Consider the following 22,283-nt stretch of genomic DNA (forward strand, 5'->3'; position numbering starts at 1 on the left):
TGTTTCTTACCTTAAACTAATAATTGTTTTGCCTCTAGATTTAAAATCAATGGGTGAAAGATTGAGGAGTGATTATTACAATACAAAGAAGCTTTTCTATGGTGACATGACCAGAATATTTGCAAACTGTAGGACTTACAATGGACCTGATACAGAGTATTATAAATGCGCCAATACAGTTGAACGTTTTTTCCTTAATAAAATGAAAGAACTGTTTGGAGCCGATCGTTAACATATATATAAAGCTACATAATTAATTCTGTAAATATTTTATGTCAGATAACCTCACTGTAATTATGTATTGTATTATGTTGTTTTCATTTTTCTTTGAACCAGTAGCAGTTTCCAGAAAGATGTTTTCTTGAGTATCAAGATAAAAATATTAATTAGCCAGCAGCAAATCTCTCTCTACCTCTCCAGAAAAATATCTACTTCTTGCATTTTTTAATAAATTATTTAGTTTCTTTCTTGTTAGATTTTTAAGGAGATAAAACTTAGTAAAGGTTTTCATTAGGTTTCTTGGATGATGCTGTTCTATGACGATGATTATGCCTTCAAAGCTTGTCTACTTGTGTTCATTTTCATTTTATAATTTTTCATTAGCAGTTTTGTGCCTAATTGGGCTTCACCTCTCTAGAATCTTATGGCTAGAACCTGGAACTTTTTTCTTTAGTATCATCCCTTAAAGGGGCCTGTGCAACCAGCAGGCTTTTCGCACTCGCATTTGTTTTGTTTTTCTAACTGTGTTCTTCTATGCAAGACAAAAATGGCAAGGAGAATTCGCTGGGAAATTTCTGGATTCAATTTAGCGCTTCAGATCGCTTTTGACAGCTTCTATTTGGTTTTATTTTGCACGCAGCTTGTGCTAACAGCTTTCCACCATTTTTATGGACCACGAAAATGGCCGCCTTCCCAGCTTACGCCCGCAAAGGCTACTGGTTGCCCACGCCCCTTTAAATAAGTCAGAGCCACATACAAAATTGTTTCAAAACTTTTGGAACAAAACACGAAAATAGCAAACTTGCTTCAAGTTAATTATTTTCCTTTTTTTTCAATAACAGGTCATGCCATCTTTCAAAATTGGGTACGGGTCTTGTGCTGTAGGCAAATTCAAGCAGCCACACCCATGAATACACCGTTAAAGATTTAAATGTGTACCATATTTCTTCTAAAGAACACCACAGCCTTTATTACAAAATCCAAATTTTGGACATGGCGTTTAATTTGGTTGTCTCCCATGAAGTAACGTCAAATTTTTGTGCATAGGCCTACAAACTTTTCTTGGATTAAATTGCATGGGGAGGAGACTTAACTAAACTTTGAAAACATAGGGCTCAAAAAGCCTTTCATCTGTCTTGCATAAATTGTGAAAGCTTAAAACTGAGCATTGTAAATGAGAAAAAGAGTTAACAAATGATGACACTTCAATGTTTTAAATGTAAAGCAACATGTGGCAATGTTATTTTCTTGTTCTTTTAAAATATTTTGGCATGACTTTTTTTCAAGCAGATCATTCAACTATTTACAAAATTTATGTTCTTCGTCTCAATTTTGTTTCCATTTGACGATACCTGCTTTGTAGTGTGCACACTCTATCCATACAGACGCGTAACACTTTGTTTCACTTCCTTTAGCATCAATATGACCATTATCAGTTTGAGCACATTTAATACTACCATTCGAAAATTTAGTCATCTAATTATCCCTTTCTGATGCTCTTTTGTTTATGTCTTGGCTTTTTGTCACAAACAACTCTAACTCGTCCGCGCCACTTCACAAAACGGCAACCTGCGCAGCGCAGTTTGAGTGCTGATCGAACTTTGTAGCCTCTAACTTGTTCCAATAGGCCAGGAGCTTGATAAATACTACACATCTGTCGAAACACTATTCGAAGATTCCCCACAGAAAACATTTTATTGAAGAAGTTTGATGGAAAGTAACCGATTCGCCTTCTTCTCGAAAGTTCGAAATGGAGGCTGTGTTTCGATACTATTCCTTAAAAGGAGGCTAATCCATAATTGTACCACACGATGATAATAATAATAATACTGTTGATGATACGGTAGTAGGTAAATACCATGTGACAACTTTTGAACTGGAAAGACGACTAACAAAGGGCAAAGAATGGAAGAAGGCGTTAAGAATATCGAACAGATCAAGAGTAAAGTTGAAAGAGCATTGTCTCCAGAAGAAAGAGAAAGAATAGATACTGACCAACCAGTTTCAAATTTCAAGCAACAGAAGTTAGAGAAAGAAGCCCTAAAGAACTGGGACTTGTTTTATAAACGGAATGGTACTAGATTTTTCAAAGACAGGCACTGGACAACAAGGGAATTTTATGAGCTAGCTGTGGACTGCTCGCAGGATGTATGCCCTTAAAAATGCCCCTTGTGCACAATGCAATGTTGCATTGTGCACATTGGGTTTTTTGTCTATCATTTTACACCCCCTGCCTGATATGACCCACCTCACACACCTCAAGTCCACACTACGAGGCAAGTTGTGCAACTTACCTTGCATGGTTCTGTGGAAATTCGAATAGTAGCATAGGGCTCATCATTCAAATGGCATAATCCGTATGAAACTTCTCATAACGTTTCAATCCTTTTGTCAAAATAAAAAGATTCAACTATAAATTTTAGGTGTGGTACATATTGTGTGTAGGTGTTATGAGTTGTTATGAATTAATGCTATAAGGCTTGAATCTCCTCTAGTAGGCCCTGTACACAGTCAGTTTTTCGCCAGATTTTCAGCACAGAGTAAATGAGTGGGGCAGGTGTTCACTCTCATGAAGCACAAAAGATACACATACTGGCCTTTCTACTTGACACAAGCAATTGCTGATGTTCAAGTCAGCATTCGTGCAAACTTTGTCACCATGTTAGCTGCTTGCTCTGTTGTTTTTGATCATAGAAGTTTTGGCCAAATTTTTTTCAACAAACACATTTTCAGTAGTTTCTAGCCAATCAAGCAATTTACATTTAAACAATACAAAGCCAATGTATCAAAGCATTTAAGTCATCCACCAATTTTGTAAAAAATGCAATAGACATCTGCAGAAAATATAAGAGATAGCTGGTATTTTAACCTCATTAGCCCTTTTTATATGTTAAGCTCATCTGGGCAATTAAAGTTAGGTAAGGTGTTTTTTAAACATTTTGTGATGGTCAGCACAAACAACATCAAAATTCTTGTTATGATAATGAATGTGAAATGAAACAAAATAAAACTGAATGTTTTCAGAGTGATTGATTGTCTGACAAGTTATTTACTTGAAGTTTATGTGAGAAACTACACTAGGTGGTCCACCCATGTGGACTTTTTCTTACAAAAAGGCCTACCAACTGATTTCCGTAAGCTTTTCCCTTATGTTTGAAGTTAAGGTGTCACAATTGGTCGCTAATCATATTTCCTATCCTTTTGCACATCAAAACTCGCAACTACAAATTGTCTTTACAAATAATGAAAATAATTGTGTTATCTATCAAAAGTGAGTCAATTTACTGCCTTGTTGATGATCATGTGACGTAAAAATAAACCTTTGCACAAAAGCTCCGCGACTTAGGGCTATGAAAAGGTTTTCTATTGACAAAAATGTTCATAAAGAAGTTTTTTTTGTCTATCATTTTACTCCCCCTGCCTGATATGACCCACTTCACACACCCCAGGTTCATTCGCAGATACACCCTGTGTATTGCCTAAACTTCATCAATCACCATTTCTGACAATAACCAGAGTTGACTGTATGTTAATGTTCTTAACCAATCTTGAAACATAATCACAACTTTTTTAACTCAATAGGATTCTGGCATTAAGAAGCAGGTCAACATTCTTGAGGTCGGGTGTGGAGTTGGCAATGCAATATTTCCTCTACTGGAAGAGAATCCACATATGTTTGTATATGCATGTGATTTCTCACCAAGAGCAGTCCAGTTTGTCAAGGTAATATGCTTGTTGTTTATTAAAAAGGTTTATTGTTTTGAAATGGAGGTTCTCAGTGATTATGGATGACCTGTAGTTTTTCTCTCAAGTTAAACCCCAATTTTCAAGTCATGATATTTGAATTCGGAACCTCCATTCAAAACTTTAAAAATTGTTTAAAAGTTACTCCAATCATAATTCTGATTTTAATCATTGCTATGTCAGCTAACTCTCATTTAAATGTTTCAATTGGTATATAATATTTTCATTTGCATACATTATTGGCAATGAGAGTATAATTCTCTTTTGAAGGATAACCCTTTGTATGATCCAGATCGCTGTCATGCATTTCAATGTGATGCTACAGTTGATGATTTAACAGAAAATATCCCAAGCCATAGCATTGATGCAGTCACAATGATTTTTGTTTTGTCTGCCATTCTACCATCGAAAATGTCTTCTGCTATAAAGAATATATCCAGGGTATGGTATTATCTTTCTTTTCTGTTATAATTTATTTTATAATCTTGAATATCATAATGGTGTGATCATTTGATATACCGTATTCCCTCTTGTATTCCTGCTGCAGGTTTATTGGTTAAACCTCCTTATTTAATCCAGGATTATTAAAGAGACAGGATTATCAGAGAGGCAGGATTATTTTCAAAGTATAGTACAAAGGTGAAATTATTAGAGAGGGCGGGAATGCAAGCAAGAATAAGTGTATTTGAACGTTTTATTATTTTTATTAAATAAATTTGTTTTTGGTATCTTTTGGTAGCAAATTAAATGGAAAATTGCAAAATGGCAGGAGAAATTAATTTTTGCCAGAAATGTTTTCTGTGTCCTATGAAATATGTTAATAAATTGATCAGAATGTGAAGTAGTTCAAATTTTTTGCCTGTGTTTATCTGGAAGGTGCTATCAGAAACTTTTTATGTTTCTCACAGAAAGGAAAAGGAAATAAATGATCATGTTTATTTTATCCTGAACTAACATGTTTCTTTATGTTTTCCAATCAAACCCTCTTCAAATATCTGGACTATTATTAGGAGGAAGTTAATATGAGTTGGTGTTTTTACTGCTTGATTGAAATAAACAAGGGTATATATTAGAGGGAGACATTAAAGGGCAGGACTTTGAATATAATTTTTACTGTATTTTCTTTTTTCGTGTTTTAACAAGGGCGTATGTGATTAGTCTTTTCTTACTTTTTAGGTTCTAAAGCCTGGTGGCATCATACTGTTTAGAGACTATGGTATATATGACCATGCAATGCTGCGGTTTGCCAAAGGTCATAAGCTTCAGGAGAACTTTTATGTCAGGCAAGATGGAACTAGAGCATACTTTTTCAGCCTAGGTAGGTCCTCTTGTTGTTAATAAGATTCTTGTTCGGCAGAGAATGCACACAAGTTGAACACACATTGGCTGAAAAATTTGTCAGAATAAAATTGTGGAATTATGCTAAGGTTGTAAGTTAAATTTGATAAGTACTGTGTTACCTACATTAGGTTTTGATATAAAAAGTATCGAAATTGTGATCTAAATCAAATTATGAACGATTGAGCTGAATGGTTTATGAGAGAAATGATAATAAGCTAATGCCATGGTAGTATTTGTACGGATTTGAATTCGAAAGAAGGATGAGAAGAAAAGCGTGATGCCAAGATATAGAGGTTAAGGGAAAAATAGAAGGTAGTAAATGGTGTAAATTGTAAACCCTTCGCTTTTTAGCAACAATAATGACAATAGTATTGGCCTGAAGGAAACCCCTTAAGTCAGTTTTTATCATCCACTTTCTGCTTCTTTGTATCTGAACTACCATTTAGTTGCTTTTAAAACTCATAAAGTATGTATTTCTGTTTTCTAGATTTCATTTCTCAGCTGTTTTCTACGGAAGATTTTGAAATAGAAACAAATGAATTCGTCCATCGTTCAACTGTTAACAAAAAAGAAGGAATTGATGTTCCAAGAATTTTCGTCCAAGGAAGATTCAGAAAAAAGTCTTAATTCACGTGAGAAAAACATATCATATTTAGGCCTATTCCTTGAATAAATTGTTAGAATCTTTTGACGAGTTGCGACAACATGAAGTATATAATCCAATGCCTCATGGTTCATTTACAGAATATAAATTCAAAACAAAAGTTCAGATATTTTTATTTCCTGAAGATGTCTTTCAGGAAAATTGCAAGTAAACAGGGAATGAACTTGTCCCAGTTTTTTCAATGACAGGAAGTACCGATCAGAAAAGGTCAAATTAGCCTTATGGAACAAAATTATTTTGTCACTTCATTCAATACAAAGAGCGCTGTATCATGAAATGTCAACGCAATACAAACAAAATGGATTTTGCCGTTACAGTTTTTCGTGGTAGAAAAATGCACACTGGTTTATCAAGATCATTTCTGATCAGACAGATGAGCTAACTGAATAATGGAACCAAGCAGAAAAATATGCCGTCATTGCTAGGCTTGTTTATGGTCAGAAACGCGTTAAGAAAGAGCTGTCCCAATCTTTTTTTATTGGTTCGTGTATTTGGTTCAATAAAGACGCAGCAAAGACAATCGGACGTTGCTGTAAACCATTTTTATGAAACTTTTTTAGACCGGACATTCTTTACGATAAAAGTGCACGATGAAGAATAGGACAAGGTTTTCCAACAGACCTTTAAGACGAAAAAGTTTTGGGTTCCTTGCCACAGATCTTTATTAAATCTGACAGTTTATTTGACAGTAAAGAGTTTTTACATTTCTTAATCTATGCATTTTGGATGCAATGCATTCAAGTATTTTATAATGCATTTAATACCATGCAAGATGTAAAGATTTGTAGTTCGATTGTGATAAAAGATTTATTCTCGATAATAAAGAGCAAGCAATTTGTAATGCTTTTCAACCTACTATTGTTGTAGTCAGGTCTTCTACCTTTTATATGGCCAATGGAAAATAAAACCTAATTAGGTGTCTGTACTTTTCAGCACAGTCTAAAGACACTTAAACCTCAATTGGCACTAAAAATGGCACTAGAGTACTTTTTGTTGCTTTACCTTCCATTTGTCACCGAATAATATATTTTCACCTTTGAGTTTCAGAGCTGCTATGACCTAATCACAAGCCTTCCAAACTAAGCACTTTGAAAAATATACTCGATCTGATTCCAAATTTCATTCAAAATTCTGCTTAGTTTTTTAAACAGCTTGTAGATCTTGCATCAATGTCGCCGCCATGTTTCACCTCCAACGTAATACAGTTCCTTTATCTTTATGCTATGTTCTCGGATATCTTCATATGAGGCCTAAGGCATAGCCCGTTCTGTCGTCCATTCAAAAAAGTCATTAATCCTCAATTGCATAATCTTGTTGTTAGCTGAAAAATCAGCTTTAGGCCCGGTTGCCGTGTGATCGCAAGGGTCATTGGGATCCCACTAGTTTGTGACAAGCGATTGCAGCAAATGGCTCATCACCCAGTCTTTGTAGTGGTTCTCAAGTTTGGAGCAAAGACTCGAGCTACCTTGAATTTTTGTACAAGAGAACATGAAGACATAACTCGCTAGTATGATCTGGGCTTGACAGAAAAACTTCCAAATCTGTATGCAAAGGTGGCACTTAAATCCAATTATAGATCTTGACAATGTCATATTTATTATTATCATTATTATTATCATTGTCATTTTTATAATCTATTTATTTAAAGTAGGCATATAAAAAAAGCTACAAAATAAAAGCTAATTCAAGCCTACTACAAAGTAAAATTGTTTAAAAATAAAAAGATTAAAGTACATTTATATCTAACATAAGAAATAATTAAGTATAAATACATGTATACCTATTTTACAGCATTTTTTGGCATTACAATACAATAAATTTATCCGTTCAAGAACCCAACCTGAGCCACAAAAGGTCTACACAGTCTATTATGTCTAAGATAAAAAATATATGTTGTGAATAATCACAATAGAAGATTAAAATATATTGAATATTGGTAAGGTTCCAATATATTGGTAGGTAGCAATATATTGTTGTCACAGCTGCTGTTCCATTTTCTGCCATTCATCAAGCCTCGTTTTCAGATCCCTTTTGAGCGTTTGAGCGCCTGGCAAACCAAAGTTGATTGTGTCAAACCCATTATAGGTGTAAATGTGTTAAAAGAGCATCAAATCTTATCGGAAATCTGGTTTCCTTCTTTTTCAACAACTATCTAATATTATACAGCAAAGTAGATTATGAATTTATTAATGTTTTCCAAATATTTCTCGAGTCTAGTCAGTGAAAGATGTGGTATATTAAAGCTACCGCAATCTAAGACCATAAAGGTGACGGCTTTGCAACTGACATATTTAAAAATTCATCAATATCATTCTAAAAACGGCCTGATCGAATATCTAATTAACACTTTCTTATCTGTTACTAAAAAGATACGAAAAAAGCTTCAATATTTCCTGCTTAATCTTAAATTTGTTTAGATGAATCCACGCTGCCGGGCGAGCTTGAATCGGTACAGTGAGAATGAACTCAAATTAATTTGTTTGGCAGTTTTCTTTCCCGAACACTAACACACTTTTTTCGTGTCCTGTTTAATCAACATTTTTTATTGCTTTGTCGTATAACGCCGTTAAGTACATAATGGAAAGGCACGACTAGTGGGTGGGGTTCTTTTCGTATTTTTAACAGATAACTGTGACGAACACCTTCTGCTTAAAATATCTCGAGTTTTGCGAATTTCTGCTGAACTGGATTAAATATCAGATGATCATGTCAAATCCTTTTCTGGGATATCTTGTTGGTTACTCAGAAAATCACGACTTCTTGAATACTATACGGAAGATATGAAGAGACTGCAAGGAAAGGGTGAAAAATTTCCCAACTCAGCGCATTCTGTTTGTTGACAACGAATTGATAACAATAGCAACTTGGCAGAAAGAAGAGAAGATGATTTGTAATCTCTGGCTGATACCATATAAGAGAGGCTCCTATAAGATGTCGAAAAGACGATGGTTTTAAAAATTCCAGAGAATCTGCCACTGCAGCCCATATTTCTAGAGCCTGGAGATATGCGACATCCTCCATCATCATTATCTTAAGCTCGACGGTACTGTAGAATTTTGATAGAATTTCCAATTTTCTCGATTCTTTTTAATGAGATTGTCCGTCTGTAATATTGCTTTTCATTCAGTGTCTGTAACTAATCTAAAACATTAGCTGAAATTATTGGATTTAGATTTGATATCGGCTGTTGCCAACTTTCTCTATCGGGAATAAACATCAGCTCATCATCAGACATAGCCTGCCTGCAGACTCTTGAATTGAATTGCAATGCAATGCACTTGTAAAACTTCAAAGTAAGATCACATCAAAGAACAATTGAGAGAAATGACAGACATAGAACTTGATCTTTTAAAAATAGTTTGACGCTTTCTTTTCGTGTGCAAAAGGTTTGCAATAGCTAGGGACAGAATTGTACGGAATGTCTAGTACCAAAAAAGTCTATCATTTGTTCACAATTTTTCGAGATTGCAATCGCCATTTTAAGCAATTAGACACCGCTTTTACATCCATTGATTTTCTTAAAGACCTTAGCTATTAAACACCTAAAATGACGGTTTCTTCTTTAAACTTTTTGTTCCAAGAAATTTTTCTGTTATCTTTTAGCGGCTTTGATGCGAAGTTAGAAGCTTGAAAGTTTTAAAATGTGTTAATGGGTAATGTTTGAATCTCAAAATCTTTGTTTCGCTACGATTTTAAATGCCTGCTTTTTGAAAATTTTGTTACCTTTGTGTATGTACGTGTCTAATTAGCTCGTAGGAATTGCAGGCCAAATGCGCCCTAACGCTTTGATTTACGAATGCTTAAGTAAAAGTAAGTAGCTAGCCGTAACAGCGGATCTGTGGGGCTTTCCGCCAGTTTTTCATCCCCTAACATTGCTTAAACGTCACTCTTTTCATCATCTACCGAGCTGTACCTTCTTACCCAGACTCCTTACTTCTAATACAATTTTGTTTTCGTATTTCAACTAAAGAAAACTGTGATTCCGTCGTGAAGTCATTTGTATGTTTGCTGTATTCATGCGCTTTACGCGTTTACATAAATTTTCTTCTTGTCAACTGATGTTTCTTAGCAGAAAATACAAGTAATTAAAACCGAACATTTTCCCTTTATTGGTTTTATGATCTGTTTGAAAAAAAAGCATCTGGTTTTGTGGTACGCTATTTAATCTGGTTTTAAGAAACTGCATTTCGATGTTCGTTTAGAGAAGATTAGCAAGTGTTATGAGATGTGGCACCTGAAATAATAATAAAAAGTAATAAAGCTTTTGATTAGATTTTTATGTAACTATAGGAATAACATCAACGTTTCCTTTTCTTGCTTAAGGCAGTCTTAAGTGCTTTCTTTACAAGGTGCAAAACAAGTGAGTGAATTCAACAAAACGCGGAAAGAATTAAAAGCACCTGAGCATTCGTTATGTCAGTTAAAAAGGTGAAATTCGTATTAGCTCATTAAAGGCTCTTGCGCAGCCGGCATGCTTAGCGGCAGTTGTCTTGAGAAATTGACTATGTTTTGTATTTTCATGCAGAACGATATTAGGCCTGTTCTTCAAATCACAGTCGCAAAGCATGCCGGTTGCGCGAAAGCCATTAAGATGAGCTAATTACAAGTTACAGGACTTATCAAATAAACAACCTCGTGCTTTCCTAGTGTGAAATGGCATATAATGTATTATACAGTGCTTCAAACTGTTTCTGTATATTTTTAGTTGGATAACCTTAGAAATTAAGAGAGCAAGTAAATACTAGATTTGAAAAACGTTATTTATTTTACAATAGCCAAGTCAGCTGATTCAAGAAGGAGTAGATAAGGGTATTTATGGAAGTTATATTAAAACAATTAATGGTTACACAAAGATGTTCATTTTTTGGAATGAAAAGCAGATTTTTTCATTTTTTGTTTTTCTTAGAAATATTGTCAACATTGTTTGATAGTTGAAAGGTTGAAATACATAAGTTGAATTGGCCTGTTTTGAGAGCTGTTTTTTCAAAAGAGGATTGCCGTGCGTTTCTTGTGCGCAGCATTCCTTTTTAGTATAGAAGCAATGCAATATGGCATCGTAGGCCTGAAAGAATTTTCTGAAATTTCTCTTCTTATGAAAACAAAATTTTTGGATTCAAAGGCCTGGTTAACAACAACATCGTAAAATTCTTGGGAAGACGATCAATTGAAGGTCTATTATCTAAAGAATCATCCACGGAATGGGGTAGCGCAGTCATTTGAATACTTTTCTTGTCCGTCTTGCCCCCTCCCAAATAAAAGGGGGCTTCTCTCCTCAGTTCCTCTTTCCCAAAGAGAAAACATGTTCTTAAAAAAAGTAGTATTAATCTTTCCACTACAAACACGGCAATAATAATTGCATCCTTTCAAGTTTCCGTTTGGTTTTTTGGCGGTACAAAATTTGAAAATGCTTTGAAAAAATCAAACATTTTATAAGATGCTAAAGCTTATTTATCTGACACTCCTCAGAGTACAAAACTTCAGAAAAAGATCCGAAGGAACAAGATTCCGAAGGTTCCGAAGGAAAATATATATCCAGTTGTGGATTTCTCACCAGCGTATATCGCAAGCCAACTTTTTCTGGCCAGTACATACATATAAGCGAAGTCAAATGTGGTGGACTGCGACTCCCAATTTAAGGTTTGCAGATAACATTGACATCATTGCTTGCTCTGAAAAAGAACTAAGAGAGCTGACGGAGAGGATCAATAGTTCTGCCAAGTGCCAACATATATGGTATGAAAATTAGTGCATCGAAAAGCAAAATGCTGATAGCAGGACCAACACCAATGAAATTGAATGCACCTATCCAAGTAAATGGCGAAGATCTAGAAAAGGTTAATAGCTTCAAATACCTTGGTTCGACAATAGCTGAAGAAGGAACATCTAAATTAGAGATAGTGTCAAGAATTAGAAGTGCAACAAGTGCTTTATCTAGATTGGATAAAATCTGGAAAGAAAGAAAACTACCAATCGAAATCATAGTAAAACTTCTACGTGGGACCGTTACCTCAACAGCACTATACGGATGTGAAACATGGACTTGAAATGTTTCCGAAGAATTCTTGGAATATCTTGGAAGGATAGAAAACGATCTTTCTGAGTAACAGCTATCCAGAAAGTGTCATTTCTTCTTACACTAAGGAAAATATCTCAAGTTTTTCGGCTTTCCAAAAATTTGGTCCACAAAAGTGGCCAGTTAATCTTAAACTACCACTAGGAGAGCCCTTCCATCCATCCATTCAAAAGGATTGCGTTCCTACCACCCAAAAGAGTTCCGCTGTTTATGAATTTTCGTGCCAGTATGTTGTAAAATGTCTGCTTTTTTCAAAGCCATATTCAACTTTATAATGTTTGCTTTCAGCCACATTCAAAGCCATATCATTTAAACCCTTATAGTGATTTTCATAACTTCTAATTTAAGCGATTTAAAATTTGTTTCGAGAAGCCAATTTTTGTTATTGGAGAAAAATGGCTTCTGCAGACGTTAGGGATGATAGTTAAAACATGTTTTAGTTCATTTTTGTTTGATTCCGTTCAAAACACATTTTCAAATCACCCATTAGGTAAGGTGTACTATAGTACGTATAAGATGATATGTTCTGAATTAGCAGTTGAAATCGTTAACTTTCAGTCCACAATTGGCTATTTTTACAGAGGTTTTGTTCTGCATCTCAGATTCTTTTTGTTGCGAGGCTAACTTTTTAGTTCATGCTTGACATAGTTTTCTTTTTCTTAGTAACGGTCTTGATTGCGCAGTGATTGTTGTTATGTGATCAGGCCCGTTGGAACCGGGAGGATTGGGGAATCTGGGGGGGCTGGAGCCCCCCACAATAATTGTCAACTGTAGTATGTTTCCTTTATAACAGTATACTGAATGAGAAAGAATACAATGGGCAGCCCCACCCCAATATTGAAGTAGGACGCTCCCCAGATCACATGACCTTTTATAATCACGTAAGCGTAGTTGAGTTATCTTCGTAACCTCGTTCAGTTAAGTTATAAATCTTGAATGATTATCAGGATATGAAAATGTAAAGAGAGTTTTTCCTTGCTCTACCATCTCAATAATGTAAATAGAAGCACCTCTCACAATTTGAATTTCGTTCCGACGGCACTAGTGATCCATAATTTTTTAGAATGATGACATATTCAAAATTAGAGAAAACATTACTGGTAATTAGACAAAACTTCAAAGAAAACTTGAAGTTACAATCAAACAAATTTCGAAAGGTATCAGCATCCAAATGACTCATTTTGATTATCAAAAATGCATTGTGCATTGAAAGGAAATTTAGCTCGTTCGCAAGTTTAAAATCCTATATCTTTAAAAATAATAAAACGGCAGTCCAATAAAACATCACGCAAAAGGAGAATTTAGATTATTAATATTCAAGTGACTAATCAAAAACAGAGTTTTTCTCATTCAAATCACTGCACGTCTTATGCTTCAAAAAGAGAGCGTGCAAAAATTAAGAATCTTTATGATGTTTCTTCTATTTTCGATTAATTTTTGTTTCTATTTTAGACTATAAGGTTTTATGTCTATGTTGAAATTCAAATGTATATCTATGTACGTTATTAAAGATTATTTAGGTACCTGCCATGTTCTAGATTAAAGAGTGCCTTTTTATTAATCCTAGTTTTTATGACTGGTTTACATGGAAAATTGAAAGTCACAATATTTATGTTTCTAAAATAAACACCGTATTTTAATTTTCTCGTTTATTGATGTAAATTCAGACTTTATTGATGAACAGCTGGCAGAGGGAAGGCGATAAATTTTGGGAAAGACCCTAAACCGTTAACTTCTGGGCGCTGTTTTCTTAAACGATGTAAGTTTTGCGTACATTTTTTAATGTTTTGTCAGTTCTGTAGTGAATCGCAGTCAATTAATTTATCAAAGACAATTATTGAAAAGTATTCAGGAAAGCTTTTCTTTCAAATCCACTTTTACCATCAATTATCTTCTTTTCATTAGGATATCGTAAGATGTTTGCTTCATCAATTTTAGCCGTCTGGAACGACCTATAAGATGTAGTTTATCTTCTTTTCCGCAAGCATTCATTTAAACGTTCTCATCGTCATCTTTTAGACGTGAACAAGAACATACAAGATAAAGTTTATCTTCTTTCCCACGAGGATATCCTAAGATGCTTTCAGCATCAAATATTAGCTGCTAAGAAGAACATACAGGATGTAGTTTATCTTCTTTTCCGTCAATTTTTGAATTGTCGATTTCGTAATTTGTCTGAGAATGATTCTGCGTTGAGAATGCCAACGAGGAACACAATTTCATTAAACAAGATTTATATCCAAATGGAAATGATATTCCCAGACTCTGCCGGGCTTGCAGGACAGAAAATGCTTTTAGTTAGTTCTTATCCCGACAGTATCTAGAAGCTAGAAACATTCCCAACGATATATGCATTCACGGAGGCTCATGTCCAAAACACCAAGAAGGTATCTGATGACTCGAGCGCTTGTTAGAATTGTGTCAAATTATGCTTCAAATGGTGTATTGCAACCAAAATAATACAATACAGATAATGCTAAAACAATTGCAGTCAGTACGAATTGTCAATTATTTTATACATCATATAAATCTTTGTTTAATTGATTATTGGTCAAAGGCATTTCGCTCTTATTAAAACAGGAGTATCTGTTGCGTTATCATTCTGCTGGCATCAGTGTTATCAGTTGACTCGCACATCTTGCGGTTGCAGTGTAAAATATTTGCTGACTTTAGCATCGCTATAACTGGGAAAAAGCTCACAGCTGATCCATACATATCATACAAGAGCATTGACTTAAGAACATGTCAACAGCGATGTCTCTTTCATTGGAAATGTAAGGCTATCAACTACAGTACCTTAGACGAGACGTGTGAAATCTTGTCTCAGTCATTTTACAACTTCAGAGATACTGGAATTACATTTGCCAATATGCCAACGTGGAAACATTATACCACAAATTTTTCCAGTCGTGCAGTGAGTCATTATTTCAACCATATATGTTTCAGTTACTATATATATATAGATTTAGAATTTGAATTTTTAGCCTTTTGTTCTGGTAATTGCCTTGACATGTTCAACATTTGAAACTTTAGATCTCTTTTTCGCATTGTAGATAGAATTTGGGAAAATAAATCCTATTCTCTTTGTTCTCCCTATACTCTTTTGTATCGCAGGCAATGCACAAAATAATTCTTAGGTCGTAAGAACATAACAGAAAATTTAGCTGAGCCTTTATCTAAAGTACGGTTGCTAGATGTATGCATTGTCATTGATCATTAAATCATACTATCTGGTTTTAGATTGGACAAAACTGTAAAGCTCAGAATCCCTGCCAAAACGATGAAATATGTGTAGATAAATGTAGCTGCCCAGGCTTTGAATGTCTAAAATGCAACCAAGTGGACAATCATGAAAGCGGAGTACACTGTACGTGAGTTCTGTAGGCTTTCTTAGATGAACAGAAACATAAATTTTCAAACTGGAGTCAGGAAGTTCTTTATTCTATCTTAAACAAGCCGGGTTCAATTTGATCTTTACGTGAAGTAATAAAGAAAAGTTTTGCAGTTGCACTGAGCCTGGGTTATACATGACCGTTATTTTTTTGCTTCCCAAGCTGGTATGAGCCCAGACAGTTACGGCTTTTCATGAAGATTCTGTTTTTGAAGATTGAATTTCCTGGGCAGTATCAATCATTTTTTAGAATTGGTCCAACTTGGTTCCGTATTCATAGAAACCAGTCTGATTTGCACCTTGTCTATGGGCAATGCCTCTAAAAATTGTGGATGATCCAAAATGGTATCGTGTTGATTCCGTTTGGTCATGTTTCAGTTTGTTTGAACTAGCTTTAGCTTCTGTACTCATTGCAGATGTTATGGGATAATTATTTCATCACATTACAAACTAGAATAGCCCTGTTCTTTTGTGTATATAGTTAACTGTTATCCAGTATTCAGTTTACGGCACATGGGAAGGTGCGGTTACTCTTCCTTGGTGTTAAACATTTTGTAGAGTCGGGTAAAGCTTCTTAGTAGCCCTGTTTGGGTTATAGATGAGCTTGACGAATCAATTTTCTTAATACTCTATTTATTGAATTTCTCTTAACCTGTAATTCACAGGCCCCTAATATATTTTTTTCTAAAACCTCAGACCCCAAATATTGACATGGGCCCCTCCCGTGTAGAAAAAAGGGAGTACCCCCACCCCCGGGCAATTTGGGATGAATATTGGCGGGTTTTTAATTCCGGATCTTCAACACATTGAAGGTTCTGTTAAAATGAGTAAAATGAAAAAATTTCTATCCGGGGCAAATGAGATCATGCTCTCAGCTTGCCGGCTGTCATCTCTTGGGATAAAATTTTGCTATGTGAACACAAAGCAGGCTGGACGGTGGGATTCAATTTTTAACTATGCGCATTCGTTCGCATTCTACAACGGAAATGGATGCGAACGAATTTATGGCTCCTGATAGCGCAGCACGTCATTTTTTCCAACTTCCCAAGTTTATAAGCTGCAAGATACATAGAAATTGCATGTAAACATCTGATACTTTCATCCCACCAGACTGCACATGGGCTGAGCGAGATTCCACCCCTGTCTGCCGCGATCCCGGCTGGCCGATTTTCCCGGCTGTCCGTGTAAATGCTGAAGCGAGAAACTGTTGATTTCCTATACATGCCGGGAAACTTGGCTAGCCAGGAAAGTCGGCTAGCCAGGAAACTCGCCTCCAAGTAAACAGGCACTAAATGGTTTACTTTTAGACATTTGTTACGTAACCTGTCCCATTTCATTAATGTGCTATGCTATGCACTTACGAATTTGTGTGATCAATTTTAATTTTTAAAACTTGACCTTTTTTAGGCAATGACGTCGACCATTGCAAAGAATTCACTTGCAGTAATGGCGGAAGATGCATAAATGGTGAGCCACCAACTTGTGTTTGCAATGATGGGAATTATAGAGAATTATGTGAAGTGGTTGACAAGAAACAGAATATTTCAAGTAAAACTGATGTATGAACAAATATGACAAAAAATTGATCTATGATCAGTTGTTAATTTTTCTGAAAAGCTGCACTTTCAGTCTTATGAAGGTCTTGTTGGGTACAGACTGACTTGAATGATACTGCATTCAACGTTTATAAAAGGCATCAATTCAAAGTCGGTGAACTTTTAGACCGAATTGAACTCATAAACCGAACTGCCCATAAAAATGTTTTTTACCAGACTTGATAAGTCACCTTCATTTCCATCCCATCTTCAGTGTGGTAGCTTCCAGACTAACAAAGGGTCACCAATAGTCAAATTTACCGAGGAAGACAGATGAAGACACATTTAGATACTATTTCACCTACCGATAGACGATTTTACTGACAAACAAAGGGTTTTTGAAATCATTGAAATCAAATGAAAAATCATTGAAACACGAAGTTTAAGAAATTACGATAAAGCAAACTTCTTAAACGACGTAAAAGAAGTGAATTGGGCGCTAGTGCTATCCCCGTTTTCTGAATCACCAAATTTATTGGTTGAAAAATTCAACGAGCTTTTGATGGGTTACTAAATGCACATGCACCAATACGGAGAAAAAGATTAGAAAATTAACTTTCATCATGGGCCAAGAAAAACTCCATAAAGAACCCCAAATTTCTCAAATCTTTTGTAAATCTCTGCGAAACAAGGTGACAAACACTATTAGATCATCTATAAGACCACACTATCAATCTTTGATCAATAAAAACGAGGATAATCCAAAAAGCATGTAGATAACCATAGATAAGGTGCTATATAAGGCCCCCAAGTCAACAACAATCATTCAAAACAAATTTATAATGCCCTAAATAGCCACTTTGTTAATGTCGGGCCGAGACTTGCTAGTAGAATTGAACTTAAACCTGGCGATGATTCCTTTTGTCATCTTAATAACCGTACAGAAGGAAAAGTCTTCTAGTTCAAGTATGTAAATGAAAGAGCAGTTCTGGAATATATCCAAAATCTGAACCAAGAAAAATCTGCTGGTCCTGACAATATACTAATGGCAATTTTGAAAGACGCTGCTGATTGTATTTGTAAACCACTAACGATGATCTTTAACACCTCTTCCAGGCTGGGGGCTTTCCCATACCGTTACCGAAAATAGCAAGAATCACACCAATTTACAAATCAGGTACCAAAGATGATACGAACAACTATAGGCCAATTTCAATTTTGTCAGTGCTATCTAAGTGATACGAAAAAATTGCACATGACCAACTTTTCGATTTCCTCCAATCTAGCAAAAAACTAACGCCGGATCAGTTCGCTCACCATAGGCTTTCTTCTACAATTACCTCACCGATTCGTATCTCAGATAATTGGTACTCAAATATCGACAACAAAAAGCTAATTTTGCTGCTTTTCTTGACTTGAAAAGCATTTGATCATGAGATACTGATCAGTAAACTAGAAACATATAGAATTAAAGGTAATGAGAACTATTGGTTTCAATCCGATTTAGTTAACAGAAGCCGGTACTGTTTGACGATACCTTGGGATGGGAAGAACAGTATGAATCAATTAAGAAAAAGGTTGCTGGGGGCCTAGCATAAATGAAGAAGCTTAAGGGTATCCTCCCACAATCAATGCTATTTGAAGTATAGCAAGGGCTTTTTGAGAGTCATATTCGTTATGCTGACGTGGTCTGGGGGAGCTTATCGAACGCTAAAATATCAGCCTTTCAGAGACTGCAAAATCGTGCATTTGACATTATTGAAGCATCTAAAATAAAAGACTTTCTGATTCGACCAACATTTAGCATCGATCAGATGTTTCCATTTGACCGGTCGGTTCAGATGTTTGAAATAATTAACAGGATATGTCCTGAGAGTCTGCACGATAAATTTGCTGAAAGATCCACGATAAGCAAGTCTTCTTCTTCTTCTTTTTCTACTTCTTCGTCTTCTTCTCCTTCTTCTATTTCTTCTTCATCGAGGTTGTTTTCCAGGATATCTTCCTTTAGTCTGTCTTTCCATCTAAACTTAGGTCGTCCTCTTTTCTGTGTCCTGGAATTTCCATTGCCATCACTCTCCTTCCAACATAGTCCTTCTCTCTTCTCATCGCATGACCATACCAATTCAGGGCTCCCTATCTTGCATCTTCGAGCTTATTTCGGCTACTTTTGTTGTGCTTCATATCATCTCATTTCTGATTTTATCTCTTCTCGTGGCTCCACACATCCAGGGTAACATCCTCATCTCTGCAACATTCATCTTCTTCTCCTGTGCCTTCTCCACTGACCAGGTTTCACTGCTGTATAGCATTGCTGGGCGCACAGCTGTTTTGTACAACCTTACCTTTCAGCCTGACAGTCATCTTCTTGTCGCACAGCACACCTGGCAGCTTCCTCCAGAAGTTCCATCCAAATTGGATCCGATGGTCTAACTCCACATCGAGCTCCCCATCTTCAGTCACATGCGTCCCCAAATACTTGAATGCTGGAATCTTCTTGATAATTTCCTCATCCATTCTCATGTCATCAAGATTTTCAAAGTCGTTAAAATGAAAATATTCCATCTTCGTTCTACTATCTTAAAACGTTTCAATTCTAAACCTCTCTTCCATCTTGATAGTCGCTTTCGAATGTCCGCTATAGTTTCGCAAACTCTCACAATATCATCAGGAAACAGCATGGTCCACGGGGCTTAACTCCGAACTCCTTCACTAATCACATTCATTATGACAAACAAGTACGGTACAAGAAAAAGACTGATCTCCAAATCCCAAGGCTAAATTCAGACTTCAGTAGAAAAATTCTTGGTTACACTGGTCTAAAAACCTGGAATTGTACCCTAAAACACACAAGAGAGTCCATTACAATAACCCTGTTCAAGATTGAGCTAAAAAGTCAGTTCCTAAGCTGAAGAAAATATTTCTGCACGAATCCATAGAAGAACAGTACTGGTTTTCATATCTGTTTCTTTTAATTATCAACTGTATTAATCAACTTTTATTTGTAATTAGGATTTTTATATAGATATCGTGATTAAAAAATTATTGAAAAAAATTTTGAGGACCAATCGTCGACTCACCGACCAACTCACGACGTTTTGGGGGTGGGGGTGTCACAACGTCTAAGCCCTCCGCTGGCTACGCCCCTACCGACTGCTCAAACGTTGCAGTGACCATTTTCCAACCGTAATATTTCTTCCATTATCTCTGTACCCACAGTAATGTAATCAACAACATTTTTGTAGCGTCCCCTCATTTTGTGTGTATACGCCCTGTAGTATGATTTAGTCAGTAAATTCATCAAGGCACAACGGCCACGTAGCATCGCCTCTTGCTGGCTCCGTATTTTCTGCACGTTAAACAAGACCAAAAAAACGACAGCACACTTAACAGAAGCAAATTGTAGGAGTTGACGTAACATCAACTAGCGTTCCTATAAATGGTGACCTGATCACGACGTGGCCGATTGGCTTGTTCTCCACTGTCGTTTTTATTCGTTTTATGTCAATCGTCTCTTCGTCAACCACTCGCAAGTTCCTGGTTTCATCACACAACAACTGCCATCGCGCACACGTTCAACGCCTACACTGGCTCCCAAACAACTTCCTGTTGACTGTTCCGACGCACCCTGGATTTTTGATGTCTGTCTACTCGTTTCAACTCGTTCGTCGTGCACTGTTCAAACCATATTCACCAACCAACCCCGCTTCGCTGACTTGCACAGAGCAGAATCACGCATCGCCTTGCATTGCCATCAGACATGTTCGGCAGCGTATCCCTTCAAAAGCGTCCATCACGCTAGGTCGGCAACATTCCGTGCCCAGAAAATGTTGCAGCACACTCAAGGGAGCACCGCAGGAATCAACACACACTGTTCCATCACCCGCCTTGCAAACATCCAAAAGTTCCTGGTCACCCTACGAACAAAACCTTGCATCACATCGCATCGCATCGCATCGCATCGCAAAAAAGCATCATATCACATCGCATCGCATCCCAAACATCATGGTTCCTGGTCACCCCACGAAAACCTCGCAGTCACAAAGGCAAGATTTTGCAGTTCACCAGCAACAAAGACCAAACGAAGCTTCAAGAAAACGGAAACATTGAACATTTGATATACTCATCTATTGGAAATTTGACTAACGTTTTTAAAAACATTTGAAACATTTCGTTAATTCCCAAATTTTGCTTCTGTTGAGTGTGCTGTCGTTTTTATGGTCAGGATTAACGTGCATAAAGAATAATGGGACCGATCCCGTTTTGGATCGATCCCAAAATTTCGCGGACGTTTACACGGGATCGGTCCCAAAAGATATTGTGTTTACATGGGATCGATCCCAGATCGGACCCCACGGCTTTCTAGGCCCTTTTGAAAGGAATGCTCATGCTATTCTTTATGTCATCAACAACACAGAGAAAATACCACCAAATTTATAGGAAGGCTTAGAGGAAAATGGCTTCAAATTTGAAAGGTAGCAACAAAATGTTTCTTTGGAGCGATGAATAAAAAGGGCCCTGCTCCTGAATATCATGCTGAAGTAAAAACATAATAGGTTGGAGTCTGTTTGCTAGAATTTATTAATTAACTCGTAAAAAAATAGAAAGCTTTTTTCATCTTGTTTTGTATATTCCATCTTGTGGGCGAAGAGGGCGCGCAAGATCTGACCAAATATCGATGCATCGTGCCCAAAGCACCTCAAGCTGGAGAATTCATTAGCCTCGTTTCCTATGCGTGGCGATTTGGGAACGATCCAAACTGGAACGCTTTCTAAAGCAGACCCAAATTGGTACGGATAGCAGATCGATCCCGAGCGTTCCCGTGTAAACGGAAGATTTATTCGTACCAGTTTGGGAACGATCCCGGCCTGGATCGATCCCGTGTAAATGGGATCTTGAATGCATTCGACACAGATAGAAATGGCTTACAGCCACTTGACCAGTAGTGGTTGACCAATCAAATTGAGCACGTGAACAGTTTCCGCCTTTCTGCAAATCGGCGAAACCCTAGAGTGGTTTTACGTGAGTAGTTTCAAATTCCTTTCAAACGCACGTACTCTGATCGCGTTATTTTTGGATTAGCTGTACTTACGCACGTCAAATGCCTTTAATTACACTACAGGGCTTATTTGCCACAAAGTTCATGGTAACCTCTTTTCTATAAGCCCATTTTTTTGGCTTTTAGATTTTGAGATGTCACGTTATTCCGGTTACTGGCAATGAAGTCCCTTTTCCCGGTTCTTAAAGGGTTGAGAGGGACTAGCTATCATATACATTATAAACCCGAACATCGGCGACGCAAGCCACTAGAAAAAACAG

The 22,283-nt window shown here is 36.5% G+C and overlaps 2 protein-coding genes across 5 annotated transcripts in view; both read left to right on the plus strand.

The window, feature by feature from the left end:
• Positions 1-401, plus strand: part of LOC135682648 (histone acetyltransferase KAT2A) — a 30,356-nt gene extending 29,955 nt beyond the window's left edge. For both annotated transcript variants that reach the window (XM_065197624.2, XM_065197622.2), the window contains exon 19: positions 39-401. In XM_065197624.2, the coding sequence (XP_065053696.2) occupies positions 39-232 (194 nt within the window). In that variant the 3' untranslated portion in view covers positions 233-401. The remainder of the gene's footprint in view (positions 1-38) is intronic.
• Positions 402-549: 148 nt separating this feature from the next.
• On the plus strand, positions 550-20,406 carry LOC135682668 (tRNA N(3)-cytidine methyltransferase METTL6). Of its 3 annotated transcripts, none has more exons than XM_089113286.1 (9): positions 550-2,367; positions 3,802-3,942; positions 4,234-4,404; positions 5,140-5,281; positions 5,792-5,936; positions 6,529-13,800; positions 14,622-14,955; positions 15,282-15,408; positions 16,840-20,406. In XM_089113286.1, the coding sequence occupies exons 1-5, from the start codon at positions 2,125-2,127 to the stop codon at positions 5,929-5,931; spliced, it is 837 nt and encodes a 278-aa protein (XP_088969412.1). In that variant the 5' UTR covers positions 550-2,124; the 3' UTR covers positions 5,932-5,936; positions 6,529-13,800; positions 14,622-14,955; positions 15,282-15,408; positions 16,840-20,406. The 3 variants fall into 3 exon arrangements, with proteins under 3 accessions (XP_088969412.1, XP_065053725.2, XP_065053724.2); XM_065197653.2 differs by adding an exon at positions 14,061-14,164 and having other exon boundaries at positions 5,792-13,800; positions 16,840-19,905; XM_065197652.2 differs by having other exon boundaries at positions 5,792-13,800; positions 16,840-19,900.
• The last annotated feature ends 1,877 nt before the right edge of the window (positions 20,407-22,283 follow it).

This window comes from Rhopilema esculentum, chromosome 16, assembly GCF_057945365.1.
Source record: "Rhopilema esculentum isolate cy_ngs chromosome 16, ASM5794536v1, whole genome shotgun sequence".
Taxonomy (NCBI): domain Eukaryota; kingdom Metazoa; phylum Cnidaria; class Scyphozoa; order Rhizostomeae; family Rhizostomatidae; genus Rhopilema; species Rhopilema esculentum.

Bases quoted from the DNA above. Each gene is read 5' to 3' on its own strand.
- LOC135682668 (XM_089113286.1), top strand. From the start codon at position 2,125: ATGGAAGAAGGCGTTAAGAATATCGAACAGATCAAGAGTAAAGTTGAA. The intron at 3,943-4,233 runs GTAATATGCTTG...TCTCTTTTGAAG, and splicing joins GAGCAGTCCAGTTTGTCAAG to GATAACCCTTTGTATGATCC. The intron at 5,282-5,791 runs GTAGGTCCTCTT...TCTGTTTTCTAG, and splicing joins AGCATACTTTTTCAGCCTAG to ATTTCATTTCTCAGCTGTTT.